This window comes from Lactuca virosa, chromosome 3 (assembly GCF_052849685.1).
Source record: "Lactuca virosa cultivar CGN04683 chromosome 3, Lactuca_virosa_CGN04683_v6, whole genome shotgun sequence".
Lineage (NCBI taxonomy): Eukaryota > Viridiplantae > Streptophyta > Magnoliopsida > Asterales > Asteraceae > Lactuca > Lactuca virosa.
This window is the reverse complement of record NC_136428.1, coordinates 304557223-304581832: the sequence shown is the minus strand read 5'-3', so window position 1 is coordinate 304581832 and position 24610 is coordinate 304557223. Positions and strand designations below refer to the sequence as shown.

General features: G+C 38.2%; 1 protein-coding gene across 1 annotated transcript; it reads right to left on the bottom strand.

Moving 5' to 3' along the window:
* Positions 1 to 14382: 14382 nt before the first annotated feature.
* On the bottom strand, positions 14383 to 18198 carry LOC145167306 (receptor protein kinase TMK1-like). Its single transcript, XM_079086469.1, has 2 exons — positions 15592 to 18198; positions 14383 to 15031 (listed from the first exon to the last, which is right to left on the bottom strand). Exons 1-2 carry the CDS (start codon positions 17906 to 17908, stop codon positions 14508 to 14510), a joined length of 2841 nt encoding a protein of 946 aa, XP_078942595.1. The 5' UTR covers positions 17909 to 18198; the 3' UTR covers positions 14383 to 14507.
* Between the last annotated feature and the right edge of the window lie 6412 nt (positions 18199 to 24610).

Sequence of the window (24610 nt, the reverse complement as noted above, 5' to 3'; positions counted from 1 at the left end):
TGAATTACCCGTTTTAAATCGGAGAGTACAAGTATCTACCATACTTATATTATTATAACATTGAACCTTTTGAAAACCCCGGGTTACCCCCAGTGATGTATATTAGTCTTATTACATAAATAAAACTATTTAAAGAGTAAAATCACGTAAACAATTGATTAGTTTATACTTATTGTGAGTCGTATAACCATGATTGATATGACCTAGAGACCTTTACAACGTTCTTTAAGTGTTGGTTAAATGATATTTGTCACCCCAGGCATGCCTGCCTAACTGTAGCTAGCAGTTCAGGCGTGGGGTTGTTAATCCCGAATAGATCTATTCACAAATCTCACGCTCTCCCTCCAGGAGACTCTGGTTATACTAGGATAGGATTTAATTCAGTACACCTAAGGGTACAGTTTTGAAGTAGAGTCTCACAATATTGTACAATCTAGTTTACATGAGATTAAATTAACGAGTTTACGAGTAATAATACAGGAAAACCCTTTTTCTTATTAACATGAATCCTTATAAAATAATATCATTTATTTCATGATTCATAAGTTCATGTCCTTAGTTTTGAAAACTGCTTTTGCAAGGTTGGTATCTTAACACTTTTTGTAAAACTGATTTCTATATCCGATGTATATTATTAATGGAAATATATTAAATAAAATAATATCTTTGAACATAAGATTACTTGTGCTTTACTTGTATTCCCCCCTGAAAACATTAAAAACTCGGAAAATGTAGGGGTATGAACTCACCTCGAATGAATGGTTTGAATGAAGGATCGATATGGGATGCTGAGTGTCGAATGAAGCCTCGAACACAATCGGATCCTAATTATCATGTAATATATGATTCAAATTAGGGTATTTCAGGACTAGACATGATAGAAAACCACCCTAAGGACTTGGAAACACTTGAACTAAGTGTTAAAACCACATGTGATTGAGTGAGGGAGGTGTAAGGCCACCTTAAAGGTGTGTACGGCCACGGGTGTGCGGCCCATGAGTATGCGGCTGTACACTAATGAAAGAGTGTGTATGTTGAGGTGTTTCAAGGCCCTAAGAAACATCAAGGAAGTGTTCTAGGCCCCATGTTTGGTTGAAATGCAAGTTTGATGCCCAAAATGATCATCAAAGGGTTTGCGGCCCTGGGGAGTGTGTGCGGCCGTACAAAGGGGTGTGCGGCCGTACACCCTCCATGTTTATGCCCAATTTGACGACTTTAAGGTGAAACAAGGCTAGGTCATGCCCAACTAGAAGATAGGGGTCAAACTCCCACTTTGGAGAGCCTTTAAGGAGTGTACGGCCAACCTTATGAAGGTGTGCGGCCCTACTCCTTCAAAGGGTGAAGAACATGATGATTCAAGACTTAGATCAAGAGGTCCTTCAAGTATAATAAGCTAGATGATGGAAAACTCACGTTTTTTAGGCCTTGGAAGGGTTCACGGTTGATGAAACTTGAGAGAGATAGAGTAGTGTGCAGCCAAGAGAAGAAAGGAGTGAAGGAAAGGGGTCTACTCATATATATAGGGGTGGGTGACCCACCACCTTGAGTGTGCTGCCATGGGGTGGGGTGTGCGGCCGCACACCCATGTGTACGGCCGTACACTCCTCCTAAGAGAGTGTATGGCCCGATTTTGCTACTTTATGACTTGGCAACTCATTCCTAATCTCAACGTTGGTTGTACTTAAGCTTAGAACACTTAAACGAACCCTTAAACAATGCTAAAGGCCACAGAAACGAGTTATGCTTTGATTGAATTGACTAGATGCATAAGATAGAAGTTTCGGGTTGTCACATCATCCCCCCGTTAGAGGGAATTTCGTCCCGAAATTCAAACATGGAATAAAATCCCTGGACTTGGAAAAAGACGAAGGGTATCACGAGTGTCTCGTCGGACAGACGATTCTCTAGGATCGGTACGTAGTAGACAGGATGTACGCTGCTAAGTTCTCGAGGTAACCCTGCAATCCCGATCGGAGACAATGGATGCAGGTACCCCTTGAAAACGAACTACTTCTCGAAGGTATATTCGGGAGAGTCTCTCCGTTTTGAATTCGGGTTCTCGATGGGTGTTTCAGTGGACCTTCCCTGTTGTATCTGTTGTTCTGACTCTGTGATGGGTGGGCAGGTTTAGCTTGTGCTATCATGTTCATCCAGCTGGTAGGATGCCCTTTTTGAGATCCTGTGCAGCCTTTTTCCTGAAGTTCTTGGTAGGACTCATACCTGGTCCATCTATCATAGTCCCGTGTATACAAGTCGTATATAATTAAGATTGACAAGACGGTCGGATGGGTGACTCTGGCCCAGGTCCACAACCAGACAAGGAACAGGAGATAGGACGGACGCACACATCCTAAGTCAGCAGAATCTTAATTATATACCACCGTCGCATGTACATTAAACATGGATAGGTTAACCGTATTTGTCCCTAGCCTTTGTGCCTGAACTTAACTTGTTGCTCGAATGGTAATCCCAGAATGGTCTACCGAGGATGCTTAAGAAAGGTTACGGGTGGATGCCATACTCTTCGCATGAATACTTTCGGGTTTTGAAGGGAGATGACTTTTCGAAGTTCGCATCTAGTTTGTCGTTATGGGTGACGAGAGTTTTGGGATTCTAGTGGTTTAAGGCAAAGGGTCTCCCTGGTGACAAGCGGGTTTGGCATGACGTAAACTCATTCGGACTAAGCGGGATGACGTCGTAGAATCGCGCATCAAGTTAGTTCGGAGAAAGTGTTTTGTTAGAACATTGGTGTCTCTGGGCATACGTTTCCGGTGTTTTCTGTTTTTGATTCGAAGTTGGCGGGTACTACTAATACGGGGATTCTGATACTTTGAAATTATGGTCTTTTTACGATATCATTCTTACTAGGTCTCTCTATAACCGCTTGGTGTATACAAGTCATGTATATTTAAGATTGGTAAAACCTTTGACTGAGTAACCCTGCCCTAAATTCTCAACTAAGCAAGGAACGGGAAACAAGGCGGGATTACTTACTAAGCCATCATAGTTTACCCATTAGGGCTTCGAATTTTAAATGAATGTTGTGATTTAATTTGAACGAAAGAGTAATCATAATTATAAACAACTATTGGGGTTTTTGAAAGCGTACCAAAAATATAGCAGGGTTCTTTGATGATTCCCCATTATCTGAGGTCAAACTCCTCCTGCTTCCCTGTCGTTCCTCTCCGTTGGACAGTCTCTCTTGAAATGTCCTACTCCACCACATAGGTGACATTTTGGACTGGTCCCAGCATTGGTATTCGAAGCGATGAACTGGACTGGGGTCCTACAGATGCGGGCGGTGTGTCCCTTCTTGTTGCATCTAAAGCAATGCAACACTCGGCAGACTCCATAATGATGGTAGTTGCATTTGCTGCAGTATGGGAGGTTTCCCAAGTATGGTGTGGTTGGTGTTGGAATAGCAGGGCTGACGGGGGTGTTGACTATTCCAGTTCGTTGCCTTTCAATAGGTCCTTGAGTTGAACAACTCCCTTTCTCGTGTTCGACCTTTCGTTTCAGGGTATTAGGTTTGGAGTCCAGGGCACCTTTATCAGCAGTCACTTGTGGCTGAACTTGGTTAGCACCTCGATCAGAATTGTCGTTAGCATTCCCACTAACGTTTGCGTTGTTAGTAGTAAGGAGAGTCACGGCAGCTACTACGACTGTTGTGACTGCAGCTTGAAACGTAGCTGAATCCATCTGAAGGATTGGTGTTTTACTGGTGGGTTGGATACGTTTCTTCGGAGGCATGATCTGCTACATGACAAGAGAATGAGCTTGTGAGCAACAATGGTTGCCTCTGCATGTATTCTACATGTTTATATAGGCATGAAAATTTTCCATTTTGCTATCTGGTTCATATTGATTCGACCCACATCCCTATGATGTAGTCCTAGTAAGAATAGAAGTAAGTTTTTAGAGTGGTTAGAGACCGAGTGTCATCCGAACTAAGTTACCTTCGATTGGTGAATATCGATGTCCAACTTTCGAAAAGGTTTGAAAACGATTCCTAATAAAACTCACATAGCATAGACTTATGACTCCCTTTGCTGCTCAGCTCATTGGGTTGGCTGCATAACTCTTGCATTTCCACCGGCGCTATACGTTATGGTTATCTAGCTACAGGAGTAGCTCCGGGGATCAAGTCGATACGAGACTCAACTTGGCGCTCGGGAGGAAATCCCTGGAAGATCTTCGGGGAATACATCAGGAAAGTTGCAGACTTCGGGGATGCTCTCGAGGTCTTTAACTTTTTGTGTTTCTTCCATAAAGGAAGTCTATGTGTAATAAACTTTTGGATTTGCATTGGCTATTCTGGAATGAATTTCTGACGAGACGTTTGTGAGGTGGCATAATGTTGCCAAAAGGTTACAAAGACACACGAGGGTAAGTCCCTAGATGTTACGAATCAAGTGTATTCTGAATCGAAGTTATCTTAGATTTGAGGGTTGCATGATCTGACGTTCGAAGCAATTCATAATAGAGGTCTACGCAACATAGACTCATGAACTTGGTAGTTACTACCCTCTTGATGAAGTTATGGAATCTGGTTTATTGTTACTCAACTGATATGATAAAGGCAATAAGCCTGCCACGAGGTGTGAGCAGTGTAATCACTAACTCACCAGATCATATTAGCTAGTCACTTATTTGCTTGCTACTGTTTTATAATATATTTTCGATAATAAAAATCTTTAATCGAAATAAGATTGTTGTCACTGTAGTTGGTATTGAGATTACATGAAGTTCGGAAAATTTGACCTAGGAGTAGGTCTACCACATACCAACAGAGGAACAATTTGACAACATAAGGAACTAGTGAATCAGTACTTGCAAGACAGGAATGTCTACAGGGAAAAGAGCTACTTAGAGCATAGATTTGAAGGTTATCCTCTAACCAAAAAGGAAGGTTGAGTAGAGTATTCCCTATTAATGACGGTCACCCCTCGGAGGAAACCTTAATTCGGCCAGCTGGCGCTCCACACCAAGTAGGCGGCTCTCGTATACTGACTGGCGTGCTCGGGGCTCTATGACCTCAGCTCGAGTTGCAGCTAACTCTCGCTACAGAGCTTCATTGTCTCTCATAGTTCTCCCATGAGCAACTTCGAGATTGCGAATGCGGTTTGTGTTGGCATCCGAGTCTGCCTCAAGCTCCACAGTTCGCTGAATGGCCGCCACGTTTAGTTCAACATTGCGGGCCACTCGACGGACTATGATTGGGAGAGCTCTATCTGCGGAGCCTCCCTCGTTCACATTGTAGAAGCGGCGATCCCCATTGTATGGGCGGGGTTGGCCTTGCTCGTGACTCCACCTATCCAAGCTTCCGACCCACATAGGCGTTGGGCCTTCGAATACAAGCTGGGGGTTGGGATTTGGTATCGGGGCCACTTGAGGTAGGTTCTCGACTTCAGGCTCTCAGTCAGCCTCTTCGGGAAATTATTCTGCGAAGTCATCGTCCAAGGGAATTTCATGATTTTCTTCTGGCTCTTCCTCGAGCCATCCATTATTTCCTTGGTTGGGAAAGTACGGGTCGCCAGGAAGATTGAAGCCAGCCATGCTATCTACGCGAGAATAGAGGCGAAAAGGGATAGTTAATAAACGTCGAGTCTAATGATACTCCTATAGTATTTTAAGTCATATGCTTTTGGTTCTGCCGGTATCGGGTGTACATATACTTGGTAAGTTTTAGGCTTACTGCAACACCACAGTCACTCCCAAGCACATGTTGGTCATGTCTCGGATAAATATAGTTGATCAGGCTATATTGATTCTAGACATGATTACATAACTACCCAGGTTTAACCACAATGTCCAACATCCAAATACTTTTATTTTGTTCTTCTTGTGATTCTTGTTCTAGTATATATATATATATATATATATATATATATATATATATATATATATATATATATATATATATATATATATATATATATATATATATATATATATATACATATAGGGTGAGGTTCAATAGAGAACCATAATTAATCAAGGAACCACGGAACCAATCGTGAGCGTCGGAAATCATAACGATCAACGGGCAAGGAAATAGATGTACACTTTTACATTGGACGCACACACACTGTAACGCCCGTAGATCCGGGCTAGTCAATTTAGAGACGATAAGCATCAAAAGTGATTTTTTTGATAGAAGATTATTTAGAATGAATAATCTTAACCAAGTTGTAGTATACGTCACAAGGTTTCCGAAAATATAAAGAACGCCGAAATCTGAGTTATAACGAAGAAGTTATGACCTGTCAAAGTTTCGCGACAGAACCGACACGACACAGCGCGACGTAAATAGTGAATTTACGATAGAGCGATATTTGGATTTAGCGATCTAAACGAGAGTCGTAGAATACGTTAAACCGAGAGTGTGCATAAAAAGAACGTCTAAATCTGACTTCGTATGAGAAAGTTATGATTTTTCGAAGTTTCGACTTAGCGGTATGCAGCCGGAATACTCGAAATAGAGATCGAGTGATATTTAGCCAAAACTTTCTAAATGAGAATCAAAGATCTCATCGATAGTAGTCCAACGGTAAAAAGACAGACGAAAACGGACGTCAGACGAAGAAGTTATGGATTTCTAACGGAGTTTTTCCTGTCCCGGCCTACTAAAAATAATATAACAAAAATATAATAAAAATAAAGTCAAAATTAGCCGACGAAGTCTAAACGAGAGTTGTAGAGCATAATCTCACCTATGCGTGGATATAAAGAACGTCAAAAACGGAGTTCGTATGCGAAAGTTATGAATTTCTGAAGTTCGGGGCGCGAAACCCCAAAACTGTCAGAGTTCACGACGTGAATACAGTGTTCACGACGTGAACTCAGTATTTATGACTTCTGGAGCCTGATAGACGCAACCTGTGATGATGCATGCAGTGACGACTAAGTTCACGACGTGAAAACTTAAAATTCACGACGTGAGAGCTGAAAAATGACCCTATAAATAGAAATCGAGGGTCAGCCGATTTTGGTTGCTCTATCTCTTTTCTCCCACTCCCGATACTCTCTCTAAGCCCTATTTTAACCCCCCCCGAAGCCCCGGTATCATCCCGAGACACGAAGCAAGTCCCGAAGCCCGAAGATCCCGAAAAGAAAAGAGTTTCCGAGCCGAAGCTCTGCCTGCGAGAAGCCCGGTGTGTGAAGATCTTCCAGTTTCACCGAAGAAGTACTACTCTTAGAGCCGTAGTGTTGTCCGATCATCTTCTGATCAAGTGAGTGTATAGTCCCTTTCACAAACACGATTTTAATACAAGTATTGTTTGAATGTATTAAGTATATGTTTTGTGTGAGTGTGTAGTTACTTTCTTCTAACACATATATATGAAGTGTTTGCCATGAGATACGTGCTATGTGTTATATATTGTTTGTCTATTTGAGATGGGCGTGGAATTGATGTTTTCTACAGGTGTTAAATGATTTAAACTGTGTAAGTATTTATATCTACGAAAATGTTGGGTAGAACATGGGTAGATGGGATAGTTGGTGACTATGGAGTTAGCGTCTATTGTATAAACCTTGGTGACTATGGAGTTAGCGCCTATTGTAAAAACCTTGGTGACTATGGAGTTAGCGCCTATTGTATAAGCCTTGGCGACTCTATTGAGTAAACCCTGGCGACGATGTGACTTCGTGCCTATACCTCAGGTCAATCCTTAAGAATGAAGGATAGATGATTCTTAGGGTAGATCCTTAAGATAAATGGAGATAATGGGGATGGGTAATTGAGTTGATTGTTTGATGATTAAATATAATAAATATATTATTATGGGTTGAAAACCCTATATGCTCACCAGGCTCCCAAGCCTGACCCACTCAGTTTTCTTTGCATTACAGGTAATGGCACAAGAGTATAAGTTGGTGGACTTGACGAGAGATTTTGGATTATAGATCAGTAGTTATAAATAACTGTTGTAAGGTCTATTTTATACTGTTTATGCTTTTGGTCTGTATCGGAACATGACATCCCGAGATTTTGTTATTTAATGAAAATACATTTCTTTAAAGAAATGCTTTGATAAATTCTTATCACATTTTGTTTTGGGAACAAATTCCGCAACTGTTTTCTGTAAACGATTACTCTGATTTTAAAACAAAGCATAAACAAATCGGTCTTTTCTGGCCGTGAAAATGGGGATGTCACACACACTGAATTGTACCAAAAAAATTCACCCTTTACAAAAAAATCCACCACTTTTTTTCTTTTAAAATTTTTTTTAGGTCATGTTTTTTATCAAAAAAAATCGAATATACCGTTGTTCACGATTTTCCGTCCTCTTTCCATAGAGATCCATGATGATATACAAAAAACGAACTTTTTTTTTTTCGAAAAAAATCCACTTCATTTTCTTTGATTAAAAAAGTTAAGGTCTATTTTTTATAGAAAAAAATTAATAAATATATCAAAATTCATATTTTTTGTACTTTTTAAACATAGATTCATATTCATGTTAAAAAAAAAAACGATATTTCAGTTCAGATTCACATTGTGAACCTATTCAGATTCATATTGTAAACCTGTTCAGATTCACAGTGTGCATAATAATAACTCAGATTCACAATGTGAATCTGAACTGATCGGAGCTTTTTCACACTGTGAATGTTAAAATTTGAAATATTTACAGTTTAGATTCACAGTGTGAATCTACACTGATCGAGGTTTTTTTTTTGTGAACATTCTCAGATTTACAGTGTGCATAATAGTAATTCAGATTCACAATGTGAATCTGAACTGTTCGAGATTTTTCATATGGTGAATGTTAAAAATTGAAATATTTACAGTTTAGATTCACAGTGTGAATCTACACTGTTCGAGGTTTTTTTTTTAATCGGTGTTGATGTTTATTAATAGAGTACAAAAAGTTAATATTTTTGGTATAATTAGTTTTTTTTGATAAAAATAAACTTAACTATTGAAAAAACTAAGAAAATTAAGTGAGTTTTTTTCGAGAAAATCATTTTTTATATATAATCATGGATTTCTATGGAAAGAGGACGAAAAATCGTGAACAACGGTATATTCGGTTTTTTTTTTCGATAAAAAACTTGGCCTAAAAAAAATTTTAAATGAAAAAAAGAAAGTGAGTTTTGTTATAATCCGGTATATGAGCGTCCATTATAAAATTTTACAACCCTTCCTTTTGCCGTTGATCGCTTTAAATTCCGACGCTTTGAATTGGTTCCTTAGTTCCTTGATTAATAATGGTTCTCTATTGAACTTTTTCCTATATATATATATATATATATATATATATATATATATATATATATATATATATATATATATATATATATATATTCTGAATATATTTGTACTTTTATAAAATATTGATATATATTTTTAAAGTATAATTCTTGGTCAGAGTGTTTTTATCCCAATGTGTTTATAGTTGTATATCTTTTATTATTGATATACTGAGTTCACTATAAACAATGATCTGATACCAATCTGTCATACCCCCAAACCGGAACGGCGGAAACGTTCGGGGGCGGAGGACGTCATATAAGTATCACAACATATGCATTATAGTAATCAAAGTACAACCAACCATTGCATTAATAGGTATAAGTTTTACATAGGTGTTTTAAATATTTCAAATTGAAACATCAAAGTAGATACAAAAGACAACAGGAGTCGCAGTACGGTACTGAGTAGTCTTCTCAAAAGCTTCGGAGGTGTACCTGTCTACTAGAGCCCTGAGAATACAAGCAGTTTTGAAAGAGTATCAGCATAAAGCTGGTGAGTTCATAAGCATTTTGTTTTAGAAAGACAGTTCTTGGTTCTTTTGAAAAGAGCGATATCTTTCACAGAAAACCTTATGCTATCCGGAGTAATAAACGTGTAAACCTTAGGTAAAATGATTCTTTGATATCCAAGAAAATCCCATATTTTCTTATGAAAAGCATGATTAAGCCCATTTCTTCTATAACTTCTCTGTTCACACTAGTCACGTATAAACCAATACCGAATAGACAGTCAATTGTGTGGATCTGCCCTAAACCCACAACTAAACAAGGAACAGGGAATGAGGCGGAAACCACACATTTCACAATTTGTCGGGTATTCTTCACACGTAACCCGGATGCATAAACCTGGAAGTTATGGAAGAAATATGAGTATTCGTTAGTTGATTACTAGACCATCTGTTTATAAACTACTGATGTTTACCCTGGGAAATCCTACATTTCCCCTAAATACCAGTTATTGAATTACCCGTTTTAAATCGGAGAGTACAAGTATCTACCATACTTATATTATTATAACATTGAACCTTTTGAAAACCCCGGGTTACCCCCAGTGATGTATATTAGTCTTATTACATAAATAAAACTATTTAAAGAGTAAAATCACGTAAACAATTGATTAGTTTATACTTACTGTGAGTCGTATAACCATGATTGATATGACCTAGAGACCTTTACAACGTTCTTCAAGTGTTGGTTAAATGATATTTGTCACCCCAGGCATGCCTGCCTAACTGTAGCTAGCAGTTCAGGTGTGGGATTGTTAATCCCGAATAGATCTATTCACAAATCTCACGCTCTCCCTCCAGGAGACTCTAGTTATACTAGGATAGGATTTAATTCAGTACACCTAAGAGTACAGTTTTGAAGTAGAGTCTCACAATATTGTACAATCTAGTTTACATGAGATTAAATTAACGACTTTACGAGTAATAATACAGGAAAACCCTTTTTGTTATTAACATGAATCCTAATAAAATAATATCATTTGTTTCATGATTCATAAGTTCATTTCCTTAGTTTTGAAAACTGCTTTTGCAAGGTTGGTATCTTAACACTTTTTGTAAAACTGATTTCTATATCCGATGTATATTATTAATGGAAATATATTAAACAAAATAACATATTTGAACACAAGATTACTTGTGCTTTTACTTGTAAAACTGCTTGTATTATCAGGGCTCTAGTAGACAGGTACACCCCCGAAGCTTTTGAGAAGACTGCTCAGTACCGTACTGTGACTCTTGTTGTCTTCTGTATCTACTTTGATGTTTCAATTTGAAATATTTAAAACATCTTTGTAAAACTTATACCTATTAATGCAATGGTTGGCTGTACTTTGATTACTATAATGCATGTGTTGTGATACTTATATGACGTCCTCCGCCCCCGAACGTTTCCGTCGTTCCGGTTTGGGGGTGTGACAGAACTCACTAAGCTTTGGGCTTACAGTTTTGGGTTATGTTTCAGGTACCTCAGATGATCGCGGGAAGGCGAATGCGTAATCGTGCACCTCCTCGTGTTTTGATTTATGATTTTGGGAAAACTCTGATATTGAACATGTTTTGAAAACTAAATTGTAAACAATGATGATTTGTGGGTTGGTTTTAAAAGTTTAAATTTTTCATGAATTTTATGGATGTTACACAACACTTTGTCAACAAGATCAAGCTCTCGATACCGAAGACTTCCAACCCACTTTTTTGCCAACACGTCCACAAAATCCACCCTCTTTTCTACACCTAAAAGATGGAAGAAAACGAAAGAATGAAATTTGTGTCAAGGCTCTCACTATTGTCCCGATTCGGCCCTAACACTCCTGCCTCCAAGAGTGGAATCTGTGTCAAGGCTCTCACTATAAAAGGTCACACGCCTCCAACAGTAAAGGTATTGAATCCACACTCTCTAAGCTATACACTAAACCATACACTTATCTCCCTCGGAGACTAACTTGACCGTCAGAGCGTTCTCCCGAGACCTCCTCCGGGAGTACGGCTGACGGCGTGTTTCTTTGTTTTAATACAAATCTCCACCAAAGACTCTCCGTGTGTGATAAACCACATAACCTTTATAAGCATAAGTTGTAGGATAATACAAAATATAGTAAAAGGTATAATCGTACATACTCACTTTACATAATACTGGCATGCCTAATGTATAAACTACTAAAATGCATAAAGTTGACTAATAGCTTGCACATAATTGTTGGCGTCTTGCTTGAGTGTGTATTAGGATAGTTGCGGATAGCAAAGCTTATTGCGGCTAACTACTTATCAATCTGCAACATCTGCTTTGGTCACTTCTTCTGTGTTTTTGCAACATTTTTGTCCAAAGGAATCATAATAGACTTTTTCTTAGTCAAACAAAATACCCCACATAAATCATTGAAAGGGCCAGAATGTATATCCACAACCCGACAACAAACCCCCGTCAATACCAACTCCAAATTGGACTTTCAAATCGGCAATCCATTTCCTGATGCTACTTACTATAAAGTCTACATGACCATATTTCTTATTTTGTTAAAGATATTTATCTTCATACTCCTCATACAACTCAGGTGAACATACTCAAACAAACATTGGCTACATTTAAGGTACACCGAATCTCGCTCCATGCATCTTCATTCCTACACAGATGTGGAATAGGTCAGGTGCCCTACCACCCGACGATCAACCTCCGGCTATTGCATCTTCCTCGGTGATAACCTCATTTTATGGTCCCCCAAACTACAACCTACCTTATCCAGTTCACGTGTAGAAGTTGAATATTATGGAATTGCAAACATAGTCTCTAAAGCATTTTGGCTACAAACCTGTTGTTCAAACTTCATTGTCCTCTCTCCAAGACCACTATAGTATATTGTAATGTTAGTGCAATCTACTTATCAGAAAACTAAGTCCAACACCAACACATAAAGCAAAAGGTGAAGTTCACTTTGTATGTGAAAAAACACTTTGGTGGATATCCACTTTGTATGTGAAAAAGTAGCAAAAGACGAAGTGCAAGTTCTTCATATTCCTTCTGATACCAACTAGCCTACATGTTTACTAGGCACCTACAACAAGTTCTATTTGATGATTTTCGGACAGTTTTAGCATCCGTTAACCTCCTGTTACGACTTGCGCGGGAGGGGTGTATTAGACTAGGTATGTATTATATTGTATTTATGTTGCTAGCAATACCTTCTATACATAAATCCTTGATTGTATATTTATACCAACGAGAGGATGTATCAAGATGTCGTTAGTTCGACGTAGCTATTACATCATTATCTCTTTTGGTTCTTTTAGGCTTAAAGTATTTGGGATTATGTGATAATTTATAAAATTTAATTTACGAATAAATAAAACATTGAAGTCCAACCCACCCGTATTTGGGATTGTGATGATTTATAAAATTTTAATTTATGAATAAATAAAACATTGAAGTCCAACCTACCCATCTCACAAGCTGTGTGACTCATGTTTTGAAGACATCAACAACCACTGAATATCTTAAAGTTTCGATGTATTATAAATATATTAATTGGTAGATACAAACTTTGTCCCAGACTGAGCACTTCGCATAGTGATGATCACACCACCAATAAATTTATAAATAAAAAAATTAAAGAATATAAAAATATTCTAAAATGCACCAAACGGTCTCCAATTCTTTTTTTATATAAATCCACCAAGAAATATATAACATTAAACATGAAAAGTTTGGTGATGATGTCCAAAACACAAGAAAAAAAAAAGTAATTGTATTTGGTTTTTATACTCATTCATTTTACAATTGGTTACGAAAAGGGGTTATAATTTAACTTTTGATTTAAGGTTTTTCAGAAATAGATTGACGCTATGTTGCTTAAGTTCCAATTTGTCATTTTTTGTAATTATTAACTGGTAATTGGAAAATGAGCTGGACATCCCATATAGTTAATTAATTATAAATTCCCAATTTTAACATATTATATCAAAATGATTCCGTAATTCCCGGGCTAATCATCGTGATCACGGGATTAAACATATAAAAAGGGAAGAGTAAGAATAGGAGATATGCTGGTCACGTATATTTGAATTTATTTAATTTATTATGTAATGGCCAATAGCAACAGTTGGGTTGACTATCTAAAATTAAAAAATTAATTGGTAACTTAAGCATGCATGCATGCTGACAGTAACCAAATCCAGTGATCTGCAAGATACAGCTTACGATGCATACTGTACAAAAATGCATTCAGATAAAATAATTATATTTTATCATTTATCTATATGTTCATTTATATCTATACTAAGGATAAATTTACAATTAAAAAAAAAAAACTCATTTGTTTATAAACTTTAATAAAACCTGAATATTAAAATAATAATAAAATGTTTAACTATTTTTTTATACTTATAAAAAGTTGCTAAAAAAACTGGTGAAATAGTTAATAAAATTTAAAATTGATTCGAAGCTTGATGTATGAGTTTGATGTTTATGTTGATTGTTGGCTACTTAACATAGAAGCTGACTTTTTACGGTCAAGCTCGCAAGGACGGTAACTGTACGACATTTTATGCACAAAGTATGGGATTTTAAGGCTAATTGCGAGAACTTCCTATTAATTTAACAATTTCAAAGTTAAAAGACTGACAAGCAAAAAAAATAATAATAATAACACAAAAGCATCTCTTCATAATTCAACAACTGCAGCAGAATAAAAAAGATAAACAAGCATACCAGAAAGAATGAAGAAACCAATCCGGGTGGTTCCGTCATCGTCCATCCTGTGAAGTGAAGGAATCGGCAAAGCCGGAAGGGCGAGTTGGAATACTTGTTTGCGTATTATCATTACTCCCAATAAGTGATGAATTATCATACCCGCTCATACCCTCCAAAGCTTGCCATTTCTTGACGGCTTGTGGCAAAGTCATGTCAAGGTCTATACCGTAAATATCATCAGGGTCAGGGTCGGAAGGTTTCCAAAGCTCGGCTAGGGAGGAGAGCACATTGACCGCATGGCTCATGTCGGGTCTCTGGTGCGGTTCACGCGCACAGCAGTGACCGGCTAGTTCAGCCACGGTGCTGAGACTGGCCAGGGCTTCTTCATCGAGGTCAAGTGTCGGGTCAATTGCTTTTTGGAAGGTGTCTTTGTTTATGTGCATACGCCGGAACCATTGGACCAGGTGGATGCTTTCTTCTTGTTGGGTTTCGTCCAGGGCTCTTCTCCCCGTTATCAGTTCCATTAGGATTACACCGAAGCTGAACACGTCAATCTTCGTTGTTACTCTTCCCGTCACTACGTCCAATTATGTAATCAAAACAGATTAGCTACGTTTCGTATAAACAATATTTGAAAAAGGTAAAGATACATTTACGAGAAACGGATGGTAGGAAAAGATAAACGAGGGTAAATTTGTAAACTACTACTTATTGGGGAAACTCTTCGTCTTACAATAAAACATTAACTTTTCTTAAGACGTTATTTATGCTTAAATTATACATATAGCTTATGCCTTGTCTGTCGGATAAACTAATGCCACTATCAAGTCCATTACATAAAAAAGAAATGTAAATTTTCCTAATGCATTAACAGTGTTGTTTTTTCTTAATGGTACTATTAAATGGATTACTTACATAAGGAGACTTTCTCCTTTTCACTTGATACATATAAAACCGCTTAATAGAGAAAGTCATATGAGGTTTCTCCGTGAAGTCCTAAACATCTATCGTTTCCTTTCATTTTCCCAAATGTATGGTTATTTTCTCAAATATCTTTATTTTTAACATCACACCAGGCGAAGCATACAATATATAAAAGTAGAGTAACAAAATGTTGATCAAAATAAGAAGGAATACCAGCGTATTCAGGAGCAAGATAACCAAAAGTGCCAGCTAATCTTGTGACGAGGGAAGCTTTCCCATCAGGGGCGAGTCGAACGAGTCCAAAATCAGCAACTTTAGCCCGCATATCATCACCAAGAAGAATATTAGACGGTTTAAGATCTCTATGAATAAAACTTTGTTGTGCCAAACCATGTAAATACTCAACACCTCTAGCAACATCTAACGCAATTATCAATCTTTTTGTCCATTCAAGCGGTTTCAAACCTTCTTCTTGCCAATCAAATAAAAACCGACTTAGTGTCCCTTGAGGCATATACTCATAAACAAGAAGCCTCTCATTTCCATCCAAACAATATCCAAGAAGTGCCACCAAATGCCTATGCCTAACCTTTGTTAAAACAGCGATTTCAGATTTAAACTCATCCAGCCCCTTTTCACTCATCACACCCGACTCCATCCTTTTAACCGCAATCTTGGTCCCATCATGTAACTCGCCTTTGTAAACTGTCCCGAACCCTCCTCTTCCCAATATATTATTCGGGCTGAAATTATTTGTCACATTTTTCAAAACTTGAATTGAAATCACCATGTTCCCAGCTTCCACGATGTGGATGTCACTTGGGCCACTACTCGTGTGACTAAAGGATTCGTTTGTGGGGGCACTTGAACCTGCGATTGTGATCTTCACCCCGTCCCCATCAGATGCTGAATGCCGGGGGTGGATCACCATCGTGTTTTGATATGGGATACGGTTAGATTGCTTTCGTTTAGCTTTGTAGACACAGACACCCAGCAATCCCGCGAAAAAAACCGCACAAACACCGCCAACCACCGATCCCACCACCACGCCGGTGTTTGAACTTTTCCCACCACCGCCACCTCCTCCTCCGTTTGGCTTACTCCCACCGCCGCCGCCGCCAGAAGGCGAAACCGGTGTCCGACTTGGACCCGCCTTTCCGATATCAAGATTCCCTTCGGTTTTCACGTTAACGGTTTTGCTAAAATCCGGAACTGGTCCGTAAAGATGATTATTCGAAAAATCAATCGCAATCAAATTGGGTAAATCTTTGAGTTCATCGGGTATAGTTCCGGTAAGATTATTATTTGAAAGAATCAACCTTTGAAGTGACTTAAAGGACGCAAATTTGGGAGAAATGGTTCCTGTTAGACCCATTTTTTGAAAATTAATCACAGTTATATTCCCATCGCTGGAACATGTGATCCCTAACCATGAATTACACGGATCGTTTCCCTTCCAATTATCAGCAAAAGTATGCGGGTAACCCACAGATTCTGCCACACCAAGCAGAACATCGACACGATTATCACAAGGAGCACCAGGATTCGGTAAACAGAAACTATTAAGCCCGCTTAAATCAACAGCCACAGACTTATCAAAACTTGGAGTTGGTCCCTGTAAGAGATTATTAGTCAGGTTCACAACTTTTAAAGATTGTAAACCTAATAAAGATTGTGGAACAGGCCCTGTTAAGCTATTATCTCTTAAACTCAAATTCTGCAACTCGTTCAGACCTGAAAATTCCGGTACAGGACCGGAAAACAAGTTCCCGTGAAGCCAAACTTCAGTCAGTTGCGTCATGTTTTGAAGAACTTGGAGAGTTCCGTTTAGTTTAGACCTACTGTTCTGACCATTCAACCAAAGGCTTTGAATCGATGAACCCGAAAACGAACTCGGTAACCCACCCTCCAGATAATTAAACGATAAATGCAGAGTTGTCAGCCCCGCAAACGCATCACCGCCGAAGAAATCCGGGATTTTTCCTGTGATGTTGGCCGATGTCGCCGAGAAAACTTGCAAAGTGGAGGCAGATTTTAAACTGTCCGGGATAGACCACGAACTAAAACCGTTGTAATCCAGATAAACGTGTTGTAAAGAAGACATACCGTCGAAGAAATCGGTGGGTATTGAAGTTAAACTGTTGTAACTGAGTAAAAGGTTCTGGAGCTGAGTTAACCCGGCGAGACTCGGGAGTGAGCCGGTGAGTTGATTGTTTTGAAATTCCAGAACTTGTAGTTCCGTGAGGTTGTTGAGTGTCTGCGGAAGATAACCCTTGAGGTTCTGGTTACCGGCTTGGATCCTGGTGACCCGGTTGTCTCTTGAGCACTGAATTTGCTGCCATTTACATGGATTAGGATCGGACCAATCGAGTGATTTGGGTGGACTGAGATTCGATTTCAGAGCCTGCATTACAACAGCATCGTTCGCGCTCGACTGTGACTGAACAAAAATGATCGAAACAGACAAGAAATAGACGATAAACAGGAGAAATCCACCCAAATTTTCATAACCCAGAAAGGGTTTCATCATGTCAAACGCCAATCGATAATCAGAACCAGGTTCGTTTCCTCTGAGGAGTGGACTGTGGTTAGGGTTTTGTCGAGGGGTCGATGAAAATTGCAATTCCCTTTGCAGGAAATGTGTGATTGGGGAAAAATAAGCTTTTACGAGTCAGATTGAACGGCGGTGATGAAGGTAAAGATTGAAAAAAGGAAAGAGAGAGAAAAAAGATGGAATTTTTGCAAGAAAGAGAGAGAGAATCCGGGAGGGTGAGTGATGAATGCTTTCATTACAAAAATAATGTGGAGACCAGGGATGATACAGTTGTCGCATATATGCGTGTATGTATGGTCCTTCACCTCTTTACTACACAAGTGACAAAAATGGTCCTAAGGTTACACCTAAATCATATTCGGTCCTTGTAGATCCTTTGCTCACGTTCAACTACTTATATGTTTTCATAAAAGTATTTCCCTATATTAATTAGAACCTAAAACGAAAATAAACTCGTTCCTATTTCATAGGGGATAATGACTCCGGAGGTAAAGAAAATAAATCATAAATGACAAGAGAGACTATGACCGTAATAACTTTTTTTTTTCTAAGTTAGAAAATAAAAAACAATCAAAATAAACACAATTATCGCACTCTAGCAAAAATTATGTTTTTTTTTCAAACTCTAAATTTTCGTCACTTTTTTATATGGAGTTTGTTTGGGTGAACTTTTCTCATTGGGTTCTCTGTAATAAGTCTATCCATGGACATATCATACTCATAATTTGGAGATCAGTTGTAAAATAAAGAATCAATAAAAAAAATATGGAAAATAAGCCAAGTTCAAGCCTTCAACTCTTTCATACAAAATATGGTTAATGTGAATTTTTTCATTATGTTCCCATGGACATATCAAAATCGTTATTTGGATATTGGAACTTCATATTTTGTAAGCTCCAAGTTAAGATGGTTTGTGATGTTTTGAATTTTTTGTGGAGGCCATATTAATTAAATAATAAATTAGTGGATAACATATAACATTACAAGTATACTTAAGAAAGACATGTAAGTATCCAAGTTACAGAAGGGCTAACACCACCAATACATTGATTGGTAATTCTCATTGAGCAAGAAGCATTAGAGGGTACACCATTTCAGTTCGATATTGGGTGAATGTGGTACAATACTGTGACAACCCGTAAATTCTATCTTGTAAAGTCAATCCAATCAACCAAAAGTCAGACTTAATTCTATTGCATTTTAGCCTTGTTAAGGGTCATTCTAATGAGTTCTAAGTCTAGTACACTTAAGGATTGAGTGTTTTGAAGTATTAGCTCGAGATCAGAAGGTTGCACCCGAACCAGAAAATCCAACACTTGAGGTTCACGGGCGTAAACCATGTTCATGGCCGTGAACACTCTTCTAGCCGTGAACCCCTCACTACTTAGATAGATTTTGTCACAACTAGCAAATTTGGCTAGGAAAGTTCTATCTTTATGTAAGCATTATCAATGGCAACAATTGTAACCATGACTTGAAACATGATGTTTATTCAATAACAACAAAATTCCATCAAACACTCTATACAACACTTCAAATAGTCAACAAAATATTGGAAACCCTAAAAATCCCGGTTTAAGTCCAATAAGGACTAGGATTTTCTTATTGGGCCTAATGGACCAATAAGTCTCCAATTTGACTAGTTTGGGCTTAGAACTCGTAATTGGGCTCTAATTCAACCCACTTTCATGAAACTTAACTTTTGGGGCCATAATGGGCCTAAAATGGATTGGTTTACCTTAATGGGCCTTGTTGGGCCATAACAAATCCAATAAGCCCTAATGGGCCATAAAACTCATTCTTTTATGCAATTTGGGCCGTAAACTACCCTAAGGGTCCAATGGGCCGAGAACCATCAAAATGGGCTTCATATTATCGGACTCAAGCACTAAAGGCCCAAAATTCTTTCTCTTCCTTTCTCCCTCTCGGCCCAACTACATATAAAAAAAAGAAATAGGAAGAGTTGACTTTTATGATTACCACCTCCTTATTACCCTTCATATCTCCATGCATAATCCAACATATATCCATAATGGTCATTTCACTCCTTTCTCTCTTCCCTCTCTTCTTCTACTCGGCCGAGAGCCCCAAACACACACACACACACACATTACACCAAACTCTCTCCAAACATCTCTAAATCATCCTCCTTCCTCCAAAAATTCTCAAGGTTTTTGCTTGTGCCTCAAGAGGATTTTTACAAGATAATCATCACTTTTGGTAAGTCTTTACACATCCAAGCTTCATAACTTCACTCTCTTGTTAGATCATTCTTTTAAACAAAGTATTTGGTGTTTATACTCCTAGAAATCTTCCTAAACTCGAGATATACATCAAAGGTGTGCTAAGACCAAAAATCCTTCCACTTCTTCTTCAAAACCGAAACAACAAAGCAAAGGTGAGTTCATACCCCTTTGTTTTTGGTTTTTACATGATTTATGGGGGAGAATACAAGTAAAATGTGAAGATCCATGTGTTTTTGTATGATATGTGTGATTTCTTGAATCTATTTGATGAATATGTGTTAGAAACTTGATCTATTCGAGATTCTTAACCTTGTTAAGGAAACATGTGACCTAAGATATCTTATACATATTATTATCAAGGCAAAAGTATTATACAAGTTCAAACTAAGTAAAACAAAACACAAATTCTATTTATGAACCATTTTTGACAAATAAGCAAAAGATGGAGGAAATGATGTCATTTACGGTTTTTATAAGGGTCAAAAGGGTCAAATCACTTAAAATATGAGTTATTATGAAAATTACGGTTCTTAAAGGACTAAAAATTTAAATTTTAGCCTAATGGGCTAAAGTTTGGGCTTTTCGGCTTTTAGGCCCAATTTGCGAAAAATATGAAACTTAAGGGACTGAAATTGCAAGTTTATCAAAATATGAGTTAAAAACGTAAATAAACAAATTTCAGGGGCTGAAAATGTCTTTCTTACCAAATAGGACTAAAAATGCAAAGTTTTTGGATTTTGGGCTAAAATTGTAAAAATTGCGAAAATTTGGACTACAAGTGTAAATCTTTTTAATTAAAGGGTTGAAACTGTCCAAAACCTTATTTTGGGCTGAAATCATGATTTAAATGAGTGTTTGGGCCGAAAATGTCAAGAAACATAATCTAAGGACCTAAAATGTCATTTTTCATAAAAAGGGTAAAAATTTGTCATTTTTACTAGAAAATGGGCTGAATTGGTCAAACAATTATTTCTGGGTCAATTATGTTAATATTAAAATAATTGGGTCAAAAATACATAATTTTTAATAACTTATGGATTTAAATAGAAATATATATATATATATATATATATATATATATATATATATATATATATATCATTATAAAACAATTTGGCGAATGTGGTGACTTTTCGATTAAACAATTCGTGTGAAACAAACCTTTCGACATTAATACTATACAAAACAAGTAAACATTATATCGGTTGGGCTTTAATACTTCTAATCATGCTTATTGGGCCTTCGTGACCCATTAACATGACTATTGGGCCCAACATAAATAATACATGTTTATTGGGCCTCAGGTGACCCAATTACATGCCTAATGGACCCTCAATGGCTTTTACATGCTATTGGGCCGTAGTGGCCCATTTGCATTGCTAGTAAGGTCCAAATCAATCATATGTGTGATGGGCTAACGTGTCCGTCACATACTCGACAACCTATAATAACATGCGTGATTAGTGGGCCCCCGTAGTCCTCTTATCTTCGTCTGTTAGGCTTACCCTTTTATTAAAATAAACATAAATCAGGTTGTTAAACAAGGTTATTCAATTTCATTGGAATTAGTAAGTAATAACGGGCGACACCAATAAGTGTCGGTCGTAGTCTGTAGTTATAATCAAAGTCTCTTGGAGGGAGAGCGAGAGTTTGTGTATAGATCTATACGGGGGTGACTCCCCCACACCTAAGTTGTTCGCTACAGTTAGACTCGGCCAGTCTAGGGTGACAAAATCTTAAATTCAATACCGGCTTTCACTAGAATGCCAAGACAGACGAAATAGTCATTATTATGCATGGTTATAACGACTCACATAGAGATCCAATGCCATCTAAGTAATCATGGGAAATCATATTCATTCGTTGTGACGATACAATAAAACAAAACGATCATATTATTTATATCGGAAAACATCGGGTTTTCCGGGGGAACAACATTATTCACTTTCACTTTCGATAACTATAATGCAAGAATTCATACTACTTTTACACGTTTGAAATCATTTACGCATATACTTATGGATCATCACACCTATTTCGTAAACAATTGTCTTTTTAGAAAATATCGGATTTTCTGGGTTTTACAAACTACACAAAACATTTTCATATCAAAGCTGCTTATGAACTCACCAACATTATATATGTTGACTGTTTTCAAAATAACTTGTATTCTCAGGTAACAGATAAGCTGAAGAAAATTGCCAAGTGTGTTAGGATGTTATGTTTTGTGACTCTCAAACAATTTATGCTATGGATTATGTAATGTAAACAATGTAATGGATGTGAACAATGACGGTTGTAATGTATTAATGCATGGGGATGTTTATGTTATGTTTCATGTATATTCATTGTGATGATATTTCAATTTAAGTCACACGAGCCCTCGGACGTTTCCGTCGTCTGGTTCGGGGGTGTGACAGGTTGGTATCAGAGCTCTGTTTATAGTGAACTGGCATATCTAACCACACATTGATATGCAACTATAAACCCAAAGAGGGACTAAATAACTCTGAACAAAACAAATAAAATATACTAATAAACACTCTTACTTGTGCGACTTAGAAAAATGAACATAATAACAAATCAAAGAAGATGATTGGGAGAACCTGACGTCTCGGTTAAGCGAGGACTGTTTACAGTTGTATTAGGGATAAATGTAGCTTGATCAACTACATTTCTTCAGAATACAACTATCACATGCCCTGGGGCGATCGCGATGGTCAGTAAACCTAAGACATACCCTCTTGTTAAACAAGAGGAGAACATCAATCCAATTTTATAACAACTAAAAATATCTTAGGATTAATAATAGTTTCTTTATATACCCTCCTTATGTGTTCCTCATCACAGTCACCATAGAAGAGGAGCATCAAGGCATTCAGTTTCACCAGGTCTTGGTGGACCACAGAATGATTGAAGACGACCTCGAGGAAGGACAAGGGGCAGCACACGGCATTGGGGCCGACGAGTACACGGACACGGACTACGAGTTTGATGGGACCGATGATGACATGGAGGAGGAAAGGGACACAGACGAAGCCTCCATCACACCACCTACCGACGAGACACATCAGGACCACCCTGCCCCACCAGGAAATCCCGTGGGAGAGGATCGTTCTCCGGAGGTTGAGGCTGCCGCACTACGGCAACAGCTATTTGCCATGGAAGCACGAGCAGTGCAGGATGAACTAGAAAGGGATGAAGTCATTGGAGAGATGACTGAGATGGCCCAGTTGTTTCCACAACATTTCGGAATATAATTTCTCTACCACCGTTGGACGCCTCCTAGTGTGTTTAGGACCAGTTTTACCCTACTAGTGTTATGTGCTCTTATGCTAACCATGTTATGTACTACCGACTCCATGTTTAAGTGATTACACTACTCATAGAGTCGTTATGCTGCCGAACTTTGCACCCTTATGTATGCTCTTTCGAGCAAATTTTCATGTATCAAAGTGCAGATATTATTAGTGGAAAATATTATGTGTGATGTTGTGATCCGCTATGTGTTTTATACTCTTATTATTTGGTGTAAATATATGGAATCACTTAAATGCAAAATCGACTCACGAAATTCCCAACTTAATACAATACGTACTCAATATCTTTCTGTTCCATAACAGCAAGATGCCGCAAAGACCAAACCGTGGAAACAATCAACCACCGACACCACCATAAATCAACTCCGTTGCATTTCAAGCAGCTGTATTTGCTGCAGTCACAGCAGCACTGGCGCAAATCCACAATGGGAACAATGGTGGAGGAAATGGGCAGGGGGCCGGAAGTTCAAACAACGGGATGAACCAAGGACCTATCAAGGCATACTCTTACAAAGATTTCACCAACGCCAAGCCACGAACAATTTAATGGCACAGGGGGAATGATAACCCTGAAGAGATGGATTGAAAAGGTGGAATCAGTATTCGAGATATGCGGATGCCCTGAAGAAGTCAAGGTGAAGTTTGCAACATGTACATTTGTTGATCAAGCTCTCACCTGGTGGAATGGACATGTGGAGGCTATGACTCTCCCGGTGGCTAATGCCATGCCATGGACGGAACTGAAGGAAATGCTAATGGCCGAATACTGCTCGCTTGGCGAGGTTCAGAAAATGGAGCAAGAGTTATGGAATCTCACTGTCCAAAACTCCGACATCGATGCCTACATATCGAGGTTTAGCGAACTGTCCCTGTTGTGCCCTGGCATGATTACTTCGGAAGGAAAGAAAATCGAACGATTCATCTGGGGATTAACTCCCCCAATTCAAGGAAACGTGATTGCTGTGAATCCAGAAACCTTTGACAGTGCCAAGAGGTTGGCCAAGAAGCTATACGACCACACCAACAAGAAGGGCGAGAAGGTAGGGGAAACTGAAAGCAAGAAGGAGAGTGACAACAAGAAAGGAAAGAATAACAAGAGGAATGGACGACAA